The sequence below is a fragment of the Aulonocara sp. 'chitande type north' Nkhata Bay genome, linkage group LG3 (assembly GCF_057382095.1).
Source record: "Aulonocara sp. 'chitande type north' Nkhata Bay isolate Kocher_YH1m ecotype deep benthic linkage group LG3, A_spYH_male_GT1.1, whole genome shotgun sequence".
In the NCBI taxonomy this organism is placed as follows: Eukaryota; Metazoa; Chordata; class Actinopteri; order Cichliformes; family Cichlidae; genus Aulonocara; species Aulonocara sp. 'chitande type north' Nkhata Bay.
This window is the reverse complement of record NC_141346.1, coordinates 72,986,046-72,999,456: the sequence shown is the minus strand read 5'-3', so window position 1 is coordinate 72,999,456 and position 13,411 is coordinate 72,986,046. Positions and strand designations below refer to the sequence as shown.

The following is a 13,411-nucleotide window of genomic DNA, read 5'->3' as shown; positions in this document are numbered from 1 at the left end:
CTGGTCTGCTCTGATGATGGTCCTCAGTCTGTCTGTCACAATTACAGAGTAACACCCATCTCCTCCTCCTCCTCCTCCTCCTCCTCTGTCTCTAACAGAGCAGCAGTGTATGTGGACTGTCCTGCTGGCACTCTGTCCTTCTACAGAGTCTCCTCTGACACTCTGATCCACCTCCACACCTTCAACACCACATTCACTCAAACTCTTTATCCTGGGTTTTGGTTTAGTGTCTGGTATCCTGGTTCCTCAGTGTCCCTGTGCTGAGTGGAGTGTAAAGAGTGTCTCCTGTTACAGAAACACTCTGACTGTTGAACAGATAGTTCAGTCTGTACATGTCTGTCTCTTTCACTCACAAACACGTTTTCAGATTCATGGATTCAATCAGTTGATGTTTGAAACTCTTCTCAATGATTCCTTGTAAACTTCTTCCTCTTCAGTCACAAACAAACAGGAAGTGATGTCACATGTGTTCCTGTCCACACAGCAGAATGAGTCTATTGCTGACAGTGATGTACAAACAGAGTGAGCATTTCTGAGGCCCAAAATAAACTGAGTAGTTCACTGAATGAACAATGGACTGTGAGCTCAGTTCCTTCATCATTAGTATGGATTATATATGTATATGTATTATATTAGTATCATATATATCAGGTGCTGCTGCTTTCAGTCATTGTGCAAATGTGCTGTTTGTAAGGTTGTAAAGCTGCAGTCAGCTGAGACTGAAGAAGTCACCTGATCAGTGAGCAAACGTTTCTGAAAACGTCCAGATGAACAGAATCAACCTTTTGGGATCAGCCAGCAATGCAGCATCATTGTTGTTCAGCTTCAGAGGTTTGCAGGAATGAACTGATGACCAGAAACAGCTGCAAAGTCCAAGAAAATACCAGCTGGAGTTCAGCTGCATTTGAAGAAGTCAAAGAAAAGTAAGGATGGCAAAGGGCGACGTTTTCTTCCAAAGAGCTGCAAACATGGTCGACGCCTCATTAGAAGAATCATCTGGACATTTGTGAGGAACTCTAACCAAGAAAGCAACGTCACACAGATCCAACAGACAGTTTCCATGACTGCAAGTGTTGAGTGGAAAAATGCTACATTGCATTATTGCATCCTCTCACCACAGGAGGCGCTGTTGGCACCACTGATTGCTGATCAGCTGTTCTCTGATGATCTGATTGATACTGTGAATAACGGGACTCACTGAACTCTGTGACACAGTGAAGATTACAGAGTTTAACTTCACCCTTTAAGACTGACCACACTGAAAAAAATGTTTTTTTGGCCCTGTAATTATTATTTCAATTAGCTTGTTACGGCCCTAGCTGGGCCTCCTGATACTGCCCTTGTGTGGGCGTGGTGTTTTTCTCCGCCTCCTCCTCTTTTGCTCCACCCCCCGTCTCTCTCTTGCTCTTCTCTCTCCCCAGGACACAGCTGCTGCTCATTGGACTCATTTACCACCTGGGCCCAGTCAGCAATCACCTCTCGGAGGTCATATAAGCTGGGGATGAGCTTATAGCTATATAAATTTTACAAAAAATTACAAATTCAGTGCTATTACTTTAAAATAGCAGTTTTTCTTGTAGTGCATTACTTGAGGATTGTTTGTAATTATGTGTCCTCAGTTTTGTATGTAAATTGAATCATTCGATCCAAGTAATATTCACTAAACCAATTCATTGGCTTAATTAGTTGATATTTCCAAGTAAAATGTAATGGAGTGACATCAGTGAATATGGCCACCTTCTCTGCATTCGGAGCATGACGTCAAAGCCCCTCCCCACATTTGAGCGGTCTTTCTTCAGACATACCATGGTCCACATTTCGACGGTTGGCAGACTTGACGGAAACTGGAAGAAGTAGAACCATGAATGTAAGTTTTAAGCGGAACAAACTTTGTACGTTCCTGTTGGCTCACCTACTTAAGTCAGTTTCTCCGCACTGAAAGAAGCTGCGCTAGCAAATAGTGTATTTTCCTGCTAGACTTGCTGACTAACTTTCCTGGCAGGAGGTATGTCCAGAATTTCCCACAGCACTTTACAGCTTAGATGGCCACCTAAACAACACACGCCTGCTGCCTTAACTAACGTCTTTGTGAATAAAACGACCACGGTCCAGTTTAAAATAATTGCTGCACAGCTGCCATGAGGTGTATTTTGAAAAATAACAAAACAAAAAACGATATACGCACTCGATTTCACTCAAGTCTTCATATTGACCTGTTTTAAATTTGCCACCGAACTAACATATGTAAAAAAAAAAAAAAAAAAAATAATAATATCAGTGTGCATCCTTGAGTTAGTAGAAATTAGTTGAAAAGCATATAGATAACCTTTCTTTTTTCTTCTTTTTTTTTTTACAGAACATAGGACCTTCTGACTGCTAATTTGAACTCCACAAGGTAAGATCAAATTAGTAACGATTAGGTTTAACTTGTCACATAATTTGTCTGTTTAAGGTGCCACAACATGAGATGGATGTGTAAGATATGTAGCTTTGAGTCAGAGAAGAGGTTGGGATTGTTAAAACACTACAGACTAAAGCATGGAAATGGTGGTCGCAGCCAGTCAGTCCCTTGTCTTCACACTGATTGCCCTTGCTCGTTTAAAACATTTAATGCCCTTAAGACCCATTTGTCTCGACACCATGTGAAGATGGTCACACAAAGTGGACCTCTTTCATTTACTTGTCTACTTTGCTGCTCTGTTTTTTTTAATTCAGAGAAGCAGTATTTTGAGCATCTTAACAACCACTTAAGGAAGTTTGAAGTAGTTGCATGTGTCTTCAAAGACTGCAACTTCAGTACAAATATTTATTCCACCTTTGCTACACATAGACACAGAAAACACCAGTCACACACCCTTGAGGATTTTAAAACTGAAGTATTAAAAAGCAAACCTAATGAACCCATGTTTGCTCAGGATGAGACCTATGTGGAAGAGAGCTTAGAGCTTTGGGATGGGGAACCACAGGAGTTGTCTCAAGATATAAAAGAGAAATTTGGCCATCTATTTTTAAAGTTAGAAAGCATGTTCAATGTCCCAAACAAATGCATTGATGAAATAGTAGATGAGCTTCAGTTTATATCCACCTCTGCATCTGGTCCACTTTTAAGAGATGTGGTGGTGTCCACCTTGAAAAGCCATAACTGTGATCTGGATCCAGCCATTATCTCAGATTTAGTGAAAAATCTTTGTGAGACACACCCTATAAGTACTGCCTTGGGGACAGGTGGCCCTTTCACAACTTATTACAAGAGAAGAGAATTTATGAAGAAGCATTTTTCAGTTGTTGAACCAGAAGAACACATACTTGATAAAAAAAAAAGGGCAAAACCTTCCAGTATGTCCCAATATTGCCCTCCTTGGTGCAGGTCCTAAGTAAGTCTTTTCAAGAAAACACATTTGAAGGTGAAAAAAAAACTGAAAATGACTTTAAGTACCAGACATTTCGTGATGGATCTCACTATCAAAACAAGTTTTTCTCTGTAGAGGAGAACAGAGTGAGTCTCATCCTGTACATTGATGACTTTGAGGTATGTAATCCTCTTGGGACATCTCGAAAAAAGCACAAAGTCACAGCTGTCTATTGGGTGTTGGGAAACATTCCGGTGCAGTTACGTTCCACATTGACATCAATCTACCTTGCAATTCTGTGTAAGGCTGAAGACACCAAGCAGTTTGGATTCCAGCGAGTTTTAGAGCCACTGTTAACAGATATCCAAAGCTTGGAGAAAGATGGTCTTTTTGTTCCAGCGTTAGGGAAAGCCATTAAAGGGACTGTGGTCAGTGTGGTGGCAGATAATTTGGGGGCGCACTCTGTGGCAGGATTTGTCGAAAGCTTTGCAGGGTCATACATCTGCCGGTTTTGTGTTGGGGAGCGATCCAAGTTTCAGTCCAATGAAGTGAGATCTGGGTCTTTTCATCAAAGAACCAAAGATCAACATACACTGCATGTACAGACAGCTGTGTCTAGTCCAGATCACCCTCATTGTTATGGTGTAAAAAAACAGTGTGCATTGTCAGAAAAACTTGAGCATTTTCATGTTACATCTGGTTACCCTCCAGATGTTTTACATGATCTGCTGGAGGGTATTGTTCCAGTGGAACTGGCTTTGGCATTTGATAACTTGATCAAGAAAAAATATTTTTCTCTCATGGAACTGAATGATGCCATTTCCAATTTCCCATACAAGTGGAGTGATAAAACAAATCGCCCTCATCTCATTCCTGCTAACTTTTCGACTCGAAAATCAGTAGGGGGCAACGCACATGAAAATTGGTGCTTATTACGTCTTTTGCCTCTGATTATAGGTTTAAAAGTACCCCAACAAGAGCCTGTATGGCAGATGCTGATGACACTGAAAGACATTGTGGACCTTGTCATGTCTCGAGCCCATACTGAAGAAAGCATTTGCTATCTTGACAGCATCATTTCAGAACACCGAAGCAGATTCCTTGATGTTTTCCCCCAACATAAGCTCATTCCCAAGCACCATTTCCTTGAGCACTATCCTCAGCTCATTCGGGAATTTGGCCCCCTAGCTGCCCTCTGGACAATGAGATTCGAGGCCAAACACAGCTTTTTCAAGAAGGTGGTAAGACACACTGGTTGTTTCAGGAATATTTTGCTGTCTCTTGCAAATAAGCACCAGCTCATGGTTGCATATCATCAATCACATTCTGTCAAACCATCATTTGCGGTCACAAAAACAACAGAGGTCTCTTTAGATGTGCTTAAGGATGATCTAAAAGACCTGGTGAAATGCAGATTCCCTGCTGTTACAGCTGTGCATGTTGCCAATAATGTGTGCAGTTTAGGCACCAACTATGCAGTGGGAATGTTGTTGTGTTGTGGTTCCACTGCAGGACTGCCTGACTTTTCTGAAGTGTTACAGATAATGGTGATTTGTAACAAACTGACTTTTTTCGTGAGACAACAAAATACATGGTACAATGAACACCTGAGGAGTTATGAGCTGGAGAACACAGGGAGTGTGCAGTTACTTGAGCAAAGAGAGCTTAAAGATTTTTATCCTTTGGCTTCATACACCCTTGCAGGAAGACGCCTGACAACTTTAAAGCACCACATTTGCCTATCTTTTTGAAATGTGAGGAGAGAAGCTTGTGAATAAATGTCTGTATTTCTCTTCTGTTGTTGCAGCTTCTTCCTGTTGATATGGCACCCTCAGCGAAACTGCGGATAATTTTTGGGGAGGATGATGTCCACAAACTACTTTTACCTGCAGGCATCCCAAGCACACTTCAGGACCTCAATGATGTTCTTCGAGAGACATTTGATATTACAGGACCATTCACTGTTATGTACCAGGACATGGATTTCGATGGTCAGTTCTTCACTTTGACCTCGATTGAGGAAGTACAAGATAAAGCTAACCTCAAAGTAGTAAAAACTGAACCAGTAATCTTAAGTCTCACTACTGTGAGCATGTCAGAAGTCGAATCTCCAGTTCCACTATCTACAGAAGTAAGCTCCTCCTCATCTGTATGCGACACAATCCTGTTGTCCTCCCCAGATGAGAGTGGACCATCCTACAGGTCTAAGCCATGGCCATTTAAGTTTGAAATACCAGACTTCTCTTATGATATAGACCTTGCACTGGAAGCAGGAAAGCAAGCTTATGAAAATGATGGCACACTTTTGAACAACCCAAGCGTAACTAGTAGCATTCTTGAGAAGCTTGCAGAGACTATATTTGGCTTCACAGCATATCCAACTGGTGTCCAGATTTTAGCTGTTGCTGAAGCCTTGGTAGCAAAATACCCATGCCTCAAAGAGCCAGGTTCTTTTAATGGCCTATATGGTTGGCAACAGAGGATAAAGTATAAAATGGGCAACTACAGGGCAAAGTTAAGAGGTCGCCAATTAGCCATTCCAGAGCTCGAGGTGAACACACTGAAGAGACGATGCTCCAGTGAAGAGGGTTCACTTAAAGGCTTTAAAAGGGCCAAAAAAGCTGAAGTCAACTATCTGCCACCACTGCCATTCGGTGAGACTGAGGAAACCTTAGAGATGGATAGACTAGATTTGCTGAAGGAAATGAAGAAGAAGAACAATGAGAGGGCAATTAATGAGAAAATGTCAAGGATTGCCCCGCAATCCAAGACCTCTTAGAGAGGTGGCCTTCTCTGTTCTGTGAAAATCAGGTAAATCCAGTTCTTGTTCATGCAGCAACTAAGTGTATGTGAGATCTCATGAGTCATCTTTGACATGATTTTGTGTTTTATCTCTCATTTCAGATCAAAGAGGAGTTTAAGCGAATAACCACAATTCATCTGGAGCGAACGTTTTTGTCCAGATTGGACAGGTACACCACCAAACTCCTGGAGATATTTCGAAGGAAGGGCGGGACTGCAGGGACCAAAATAAAACCAATGTTGGACTCACTCAATAAGGTAAAATTTTAAATTATTTTAATTACATAATCTAATGGAAAAGATGAGGTCATACACACTGAGAATGTATCACTCTTATTTAAAGGACAAGTTGACAAGTTTGTTATTTTAAACTTAAAGCTTTGTTTTCAGATTGTTTATGATGAAATCGAACGATTTTGATTGAAATTTGGACACATGCTGCTGGCCGGAGCTTTTTTGGTTTCTGTGGTAGCACACCCCCACCTCCACAATGGCTTCATACAAAGACGTGAAACTCACCGAGTGGTCAGGGGTGTTCACTGATATGTTCACACACAAATCGTTGCAAAAATGCTTTCCAACAGGTGTTTTACCATTTGTTGTAAAACTGGACCTATTTTTTCAAACGCCTTACACCTGTACATTCTTCCGCCGAGAGCTTGAATAATAGAATGGAATAGCGGCGGACTAATACCGTACATCACAGCACATCTAATACAAGTCAATGGAGTTGGACAAAAACTACAATAAAAACCAGTTGGAAAGTATCTTTTGCAGCGATTTTTGTGTGAACATATCAGTGAACACTTCTGACCACTCGGTGAGTTTCACGTCTTTGTAAACGACAGTTTTATGCATTTTAGGAAGGATTGTTCCAGTGCACCTATGAAGCCATTGTGGAGGTGGGGATGTGCTACCACAGAAACCAAAAAAGCTCGGGCCAGCAGCATGTGTCCAAATTTCAATCAAAATCGTTCGATTTCATCATAAACTGAAAACAGGGCTTTAAGTGTAAAATACTGAACTTGTCCTTTATTCTGATCAGTGTCTGTGTTGGCTGAAACTGTTCTCCTGATCCTGACACTGTGGCCACAATTAACAATTTATGCACATGATTGTCTCTACAAGTGTATACAAACCTGTCATCTCTCCCTTAATATGCGCTCAAAAGCAGAGAAATTTACAGAATTTTCAAAGTGACCCTCTGAGTGCAGCGAGATCCCTTCCTACTGCCCATAGACTCCAATACCATTATTTCCCAAAATATTACTCTTGTGTGTGGGAATTCCTGTCCTTGACTGGTTAATATTGTGATAGGAGGTACTGATATGTTGCAAAAAATTCATTTGCATGTCCAGTGATGAGGCAGAAAACTTTCCTCACTGGGCAGAGACAGTTTCTGGACCCACAGATTATGACATGCACTGGACTCTTGTCACATCGTTGAGAAATTCATGTTAAGTTGTACACTTCACAACGTTAGAATGTAGCTGCAGGCTTACATTCTCCATGGGTAACTTTCTGTTTACATCTGTATGTGCTGTTATGTATGTATGTTACATATGTCATGTTGTGTATTTTCTGCAATAAATTTTCTTTTTGGGTTTAATAGCATCATGTCGATGGCAGAAGGGACATTATCATTCGTTGCTTAGTTGAGTATCTTGGAGAGAGTGGAGAGGAGCTGATCAAAGACCATCAGGTATCTGATGATCATAATGACTGTATTAAAATTGTCTAACCTTATAATCTGGTCTTCACTTGTGATGATATATTGAAGGTCAAAGATTCTCTACACTCGTGATGTTTTTTTAAAAAAGACTCAAGATTAATATTTTCAATCAGGCTTTTAACTAATTTCTTAAATCTTTATGCTCTTACCCTTTATTTTTTAAATCATATTTAATCTTTATCTTATCTGCCTTAAACTTTAACTTGCCTTTTGTCTGGTTTTTTTCTGACTATTTAACGATCACTTATTAACTTTATTTTATGAGCAAAAGAGTATTTAATTTGATTATACCTTTATAACCCATTTTAATGATTTAATGGTTCTGGTCTACCAACACGCGTGCCGTCCCATGGACAGCTCCAGGCTGGATGGCCCCCAAAAGTGATTTTCTTTGTCTCAGGGTCAGCCTCTGTGAAGCACGTTCTGTAACTTTACGTATGAAAAGTGCCATATGAATATTGTTTGATTTGAGTATACTAAATTGGGTATGCCTCTTTTTTATTTTTACATTTTTTTTTCTCTTAACCTTTTCTTTTACTTGGAATCTATTCTAGTTATTTCTAATTGTGGTTTGTTTGTTTTCACAGGAGGACGTCAGCCAAGAAGCATTGAAAGAGGACTGCAGTAATCACATGATGAAGATCATCGTAATCCATCCCAATGTGGCACAGGAAAACCAAGATCCTGTGAACGTGTCGGTCATCATTGAGGGGACAGAAATTCTGGAGGACTGCGGAAGTGTGACAAACGCTTGCCTCCTGCTCATGGGTGTCATCTATGCTGTCAACTTAAGTTACCCACTGAAACTGAAATATACGTTTGAGGCATTTCAGAAGCTGTTTCTTGAGCTTGACATCCTTAAAATGTCACCAAAGGTCCAGTCTCTCCACAAGAAACTTTTAGTGTGAGTGTTCCAGTGTTATTTGTGCTTTTGTCCAGCACAATTAATTTGTTTGCATTTTGTCTGTTTTCTGACAGTAATTTCAAATGTTGCTCAGTTTTATAAAAGTTCCTTCTGTCCTGAACGTTCTGAGAATGTCTGCAAAGGTAGTGATTGCAACTGTTAATGGACAGAGTTGATGTATGTGTTCTGAAAGTTGATTAGAAGAAAGGGGACAGTGCACACTGAGTTTTTGAATAGCATGTTGTTGTTTTTTTTTTTTTGTATATGTGTATATGCTCTGTTTTGAAATTTGCGATCAAGAAGTTCTATGGCCATGTTTTTTGTGGTTATAATGTTATGTAGATATTTTAAATATATCTATGCCATTTCAACTGTGAAATAAAAGTGTCTCTTAAGCTGCAAATATTTGTTTTAGAAAATATTGATTTATTATTTAATAGAATAATAAGAATATTTATTCAATTCGATTAATATTAACTAGTACATTCATAATAAATATTACTTAATAATTACATAGAATATAACAAAGAAAAGATGAGTAAGAAACACAAAGAAATATCAGCAATGTTCACTTGGGTTTTGTAATTGGATGCAATGGTATTCTGAGTAAAAGTTACAACCTGTAGATGAGTATTGCCAGTGCAATTTACTTGTGTATTTCACATAAAAAATAGATGGTTCTAGTAAGTAAATATTACTTAGAAATAGCCCGAGTAAAGATTACAAGCACTTTCTGTGTGGAAAAAGTTGCCTAGCTTTTTTTAAGTAAATGTCACTCCAATTTTTTTTTTTCAGTGCACAGAACCAAGTCCGCCAGAGCTTTTGTTATATTTTTACATGCTGTGGAGCCATTTGTGGGAGCATTTCAAGTTGCTATACATCAATACAACTGTTATAGCCCTAATTTTAATAATATGTATGCATTAAGTCCATAGTAACTACATAAATTGCAAAAAAAACCTCTGCTCATCCATCTCTGTGTGTATCAGGATACATTTGGTTCATAATACACAGAAAAATCAGAGTTATTACCTGTAATAAATGTGAAAGATTCCTGCAGTGATAACCAGGCAGGACTGAAACACATCCAAGCTGTCACCACGGTAACAGCACCGTCCATCCACAGGTGAGGGGAGGAGCAAAAAGAGGGACTTTGACCATTTTATACTAAAAACACTCAACTAATGTTTCTAATATGAAACAAATAAGCCCACATTAATGTGAGCGTTTATTAAATAATAATAATGATGATTTCCTCCTGATCTCATTTCCACAGCAGAGAAAACTGTGGTGTATATTGAGGTGGAGGGTGTGGTCTGTGGCTCAGGTGTAGAGTGAGGGTGGGGTGCACCACAGCAGCATGCTGGGACTGCTGAGGGTGGAGGAGGGAGTGATGATGACATCAGAGCTGCAGCACAGAGACCAGTGAACACACAGTCTGTTCATCTTTGCATAGATACAATATACAGCACAATATTGAATGACAGACACGCTGTGGGAGCTTCCACAGATACACTGACGTCAGCATCCAGAGTCCTCCTGCTGCTCCCCCCTCAGAGCCCCGTGATCAGCACCAACACATTCAGTTAGATGACAGAGTCCAGCTGCAGCTAGAATCAGCTCCCCTCTGTGAACAACAGCACAGCGTCAGTGTTTCACACTCAGTGAAAGGAGGAAACAGCAGAAGAACACCATGTGTGCTACGTTTCCCAGGACACACTACAAACTGCACAAATACAGAGCAGCACGTGGAAGGACCTGGAGCTGCATTTACAGAGCTGCAGACAGCGTGATGTCCTGTATGGACAGGTGGAAGGAAGCAAGTCCTCAGCTGGAACACTCGTGTTTGTCCACAGACAGGAAACACAGCAGGAAACTTCCTGACAGAAGTGCAGCTCATGGATAACACACTTCCTGTCAGTCAGAATGAGGCTGCAGCCAAACACAGAAAGGTGTTTTTGTCCAGATGAGCCCAGAGAAGAAACACGAGTGTTCACAGACATCAGAAGCTCAGAGAGGTGAAACATGAGGTTGGAGTCCTCGTCAGCATCCAGAAGAGCTGCTGTGAAACCCTGAGTACTCATGACAGACTCTGATGGCACAAACACATCATGATTCAAACAGAAAGACAAACATGGAGCTCCTGATCCTCCTGCATGAGAACAAGCTGACATGAGCGCTGTGTCTGAGAGTGTCTCCCTGTCACAGTGACAATAACACAGCTGCTGCTCACAGTCATTAAACTGACCTGAGGTCAGCTGTGCTCCTTACATATGAACCATGTGACCTCACATCAGTGCTGTGGATGACTGTAGTCATAGAAGAGTAGAGCTGTAGCAGGTGGTGTGAGGAGGAGGTGGTGTATTGTAGTTAACGCAGTACTGAAACACTCCAGCAGAGGGCGCTGTTAAGTCCTTATTGTAACACAGTTACTGTGTGCAGTTAGACTTCATACATAATCTGCACTTATTTCCATCAGACATGCTGTCAGTAAATGATTGGTTTCTATTGATTCTACTTCCTGTTGACTCGTTTGATGACAGTGAAACAATCACAGCTGATTGTGTGATGATGTAAACTGTCACTGTTACATTCAGTGTGTGTGACATAATGTTAGTGCAGGCTGATAACAGCCTGGTTCTGTTAGAAACACATGAACGTGTCCATAGATCAGTGTGTGTTTAACATGAGAGCTTCAGCCCTGCTGATGTGTTAAATAAAGACATGCAGGAAAACTGATGAGACTCTGAAATAACTCTTTATATTTATAATGTAACTCTGCATCAAAAGAACAACAAAGGATCCCAGACAGGTTTCTGTGAACAAAGACCATTCTGATGTTTCTGTGTTTCTAACACTTTGACATTATTAGTAAACAGACTGCAGTGAGCAGCATTTATAAAGAGCTTCTATATAAAGATATGACAGCTGTTTGACAAGTTTATCACTCTGTGTTTGGACCTGATCAGTCCAGCTGTTTACTTGAAACATGTTCATTTACCTGTTCTGTTATATTCATGTTCTTGTCTCTGTTGAAAACACATTTTAATGTCCCTCAGATTTTTCTCCCAGATGAATAAATATAAAAATGACACAAACTGACTGCAGCTACTTTTTGTCCTTTCTGTCAAAAACCTTCATGTGACTCATGAGAGACACGTTTCAGCTGTTTGTGACAGATCAGAGGCCAACAAGTCATTTATAACACTTTCCATCAGTGTTTAAAGTTCTCAGTGTTTCTGTGTTGCTGCGTATAGGATCTCCCAGCATCATCACTGTGCTGTCCAATCATTGTGTGCGAGGTTACCCTTATAGTGCGATGTGTGTTTGCACAATGAGAAGCATGTGTGTCAAATATAAATAAGCACAGAACAGAAACAGCTGCTCGTTTCTTCTGTTTAGAGTCAAGTTAGTGTTTTGTGTCTTTGTTTGAGGCCTGATGTCGAGCAGAGGTGTGTGTAACTGCACTGGTCTGTTATATGTGTGAAGTGTGTGCTTCTCTTCAGCATCATCTTTGTCACTGCTGATTCCTTTGTGTCATCATGTGTTGAGAAGAGAGAACAGTTATAACGGAGGAGCAAAAGGAAGCCCTGAAATCTGCATCAACAAGGAAGTGTTGGCTCACCAGTGATCCCAGCAGAGCCACTGGTTTGGCTCCAGTTGTTACAGATTCAATGATGTTGTTGCTACAGATACATGTCAGCATCTTTATTGTAGTAAAGTCTTGTAATGTGAAGATAGAAACAAGGCAGAAACAGCTCCATGATCTGATCTTAATGATGTTGTTTTTATTCCTGTCTGTCAGAACTGGATTGGAAACTATCAAAGGTCTAAAAACAGCCTCGACCCTCCCACAGAGCAAACTTTACACACGTCATCTTTCAGCTACAATCTTTGTTGCAGGGATCTTCTGCCAAACAAGGCTGAGAGAAGATTTCTTACAGCTGTCATGTTGATGCTGTTTCAGTCTTTGGGCAAACACACTCATATATTAGGGCTGATATCAGGGCTGCACAAGTTCTTTGTGTTTGTGATCATGAATAACAGAAGTGTGGAAGGCAAACATGTTATTGTTGGATGAAACTTCATGAATCCTTTGTAGATTTGAGCTGTTGGAGCCTTTCTTTTCTCTTCAGGTGTACAGATGCTGAGGAGGCAGGTGAAGCAGGTGGAGCTGTTGTGATGCTGGCAGAGGGTGTGTCTTAGTAACTCTGTGAGGCAGAACTGGATCCAACATTGTGGATGTGTTGATGTTGGAGCCATTAAGAGTCTCTGGCCACACTGTAGGATTTCCCTTTGATCCACTGTGGGGGCATTTTGGAGTCTGTCAGTGAAACTCTTCATGTTTGTGTTTGACTCCAGTTTATAGAAACAGAGAAATGTGTCATGCTTTTGTTCGGCCTCCACAAATACACACATTTGTTCATTGGTTGGACTTTTTGGAAGGAGACACATTGAAAACCATGTTAATAAGATCTTGTTGTTTCCTGTGGATCCGACACAGAGAGTGGACTTCAGACAGAAAGCGTGGAAGAGATTTTAGAGGCCGTGTGTGGCAACAGGAAGTTTCTGTGTGTTTGCTGATCTTACATGTGGAAAACAACACGTGATGTTTGTGAAGTC

General features: G+C 40.6%; 1 protein-coding gene across 2 annotated transcripts; it reads left to right on the top strand.

Moving 5' to 3' along the window:
- Window positions 1–272: 272 nt before the first annotated feature.
- On the top strand, window positions 273–9,185 carry LOC147336971 (uncharacterized). Of its 2 annotated transcripts, none has more exons than XM_086287227.1 (6): window positions 273–1,867; window positions 2,357–2,395; window positions 5,158–6,161; window positions 6,255–6,410; window positions 7,765–7,854; window positions 8,472–9,185. In XM_086287227.1, exons 4-6 carry the CDS (start codon window positions 6,390–6,392, stop codon window positions 8,790–8,792), a joined length of 432 nt encoding a protein of 143 aa, XP_086143353.1. In that variant the 5' UTR covers window positions 273–1,867; window positions 2,357–2,395; window positions 5,158–6,161; window positions 6,255–6,389; the 3' UTR covers window positions 8,793–9,185. Both variants share the same exon structure in this region; 1 of them encodes a protein (XP_086143353.1).
- The last annotated feature ends 4,226 nt before the right edge of the window (window positions 9,186–13,411 follow it).

Coding starts and splice junctions, on each gene's coding strand:
- LOC147336971 (XM_086287227.1), top strand. CDS start 6,390: ATGTTGGACTCACTCAATAAG. Junction 6,411..7,764: donor TGTTGGACTCACTCAATAAG/GTAAAATTTTAA, acceptor TGGGTTTAATAG/CATCATGTCGATGGCAGAAG. Junction 7,855..8,471: donor AGCTGATCAAAGACCATCAG/GTATCTGATGAT, acceptor TTGTTTTCACAG/GAGGACGTCAGCCAAGAAGC.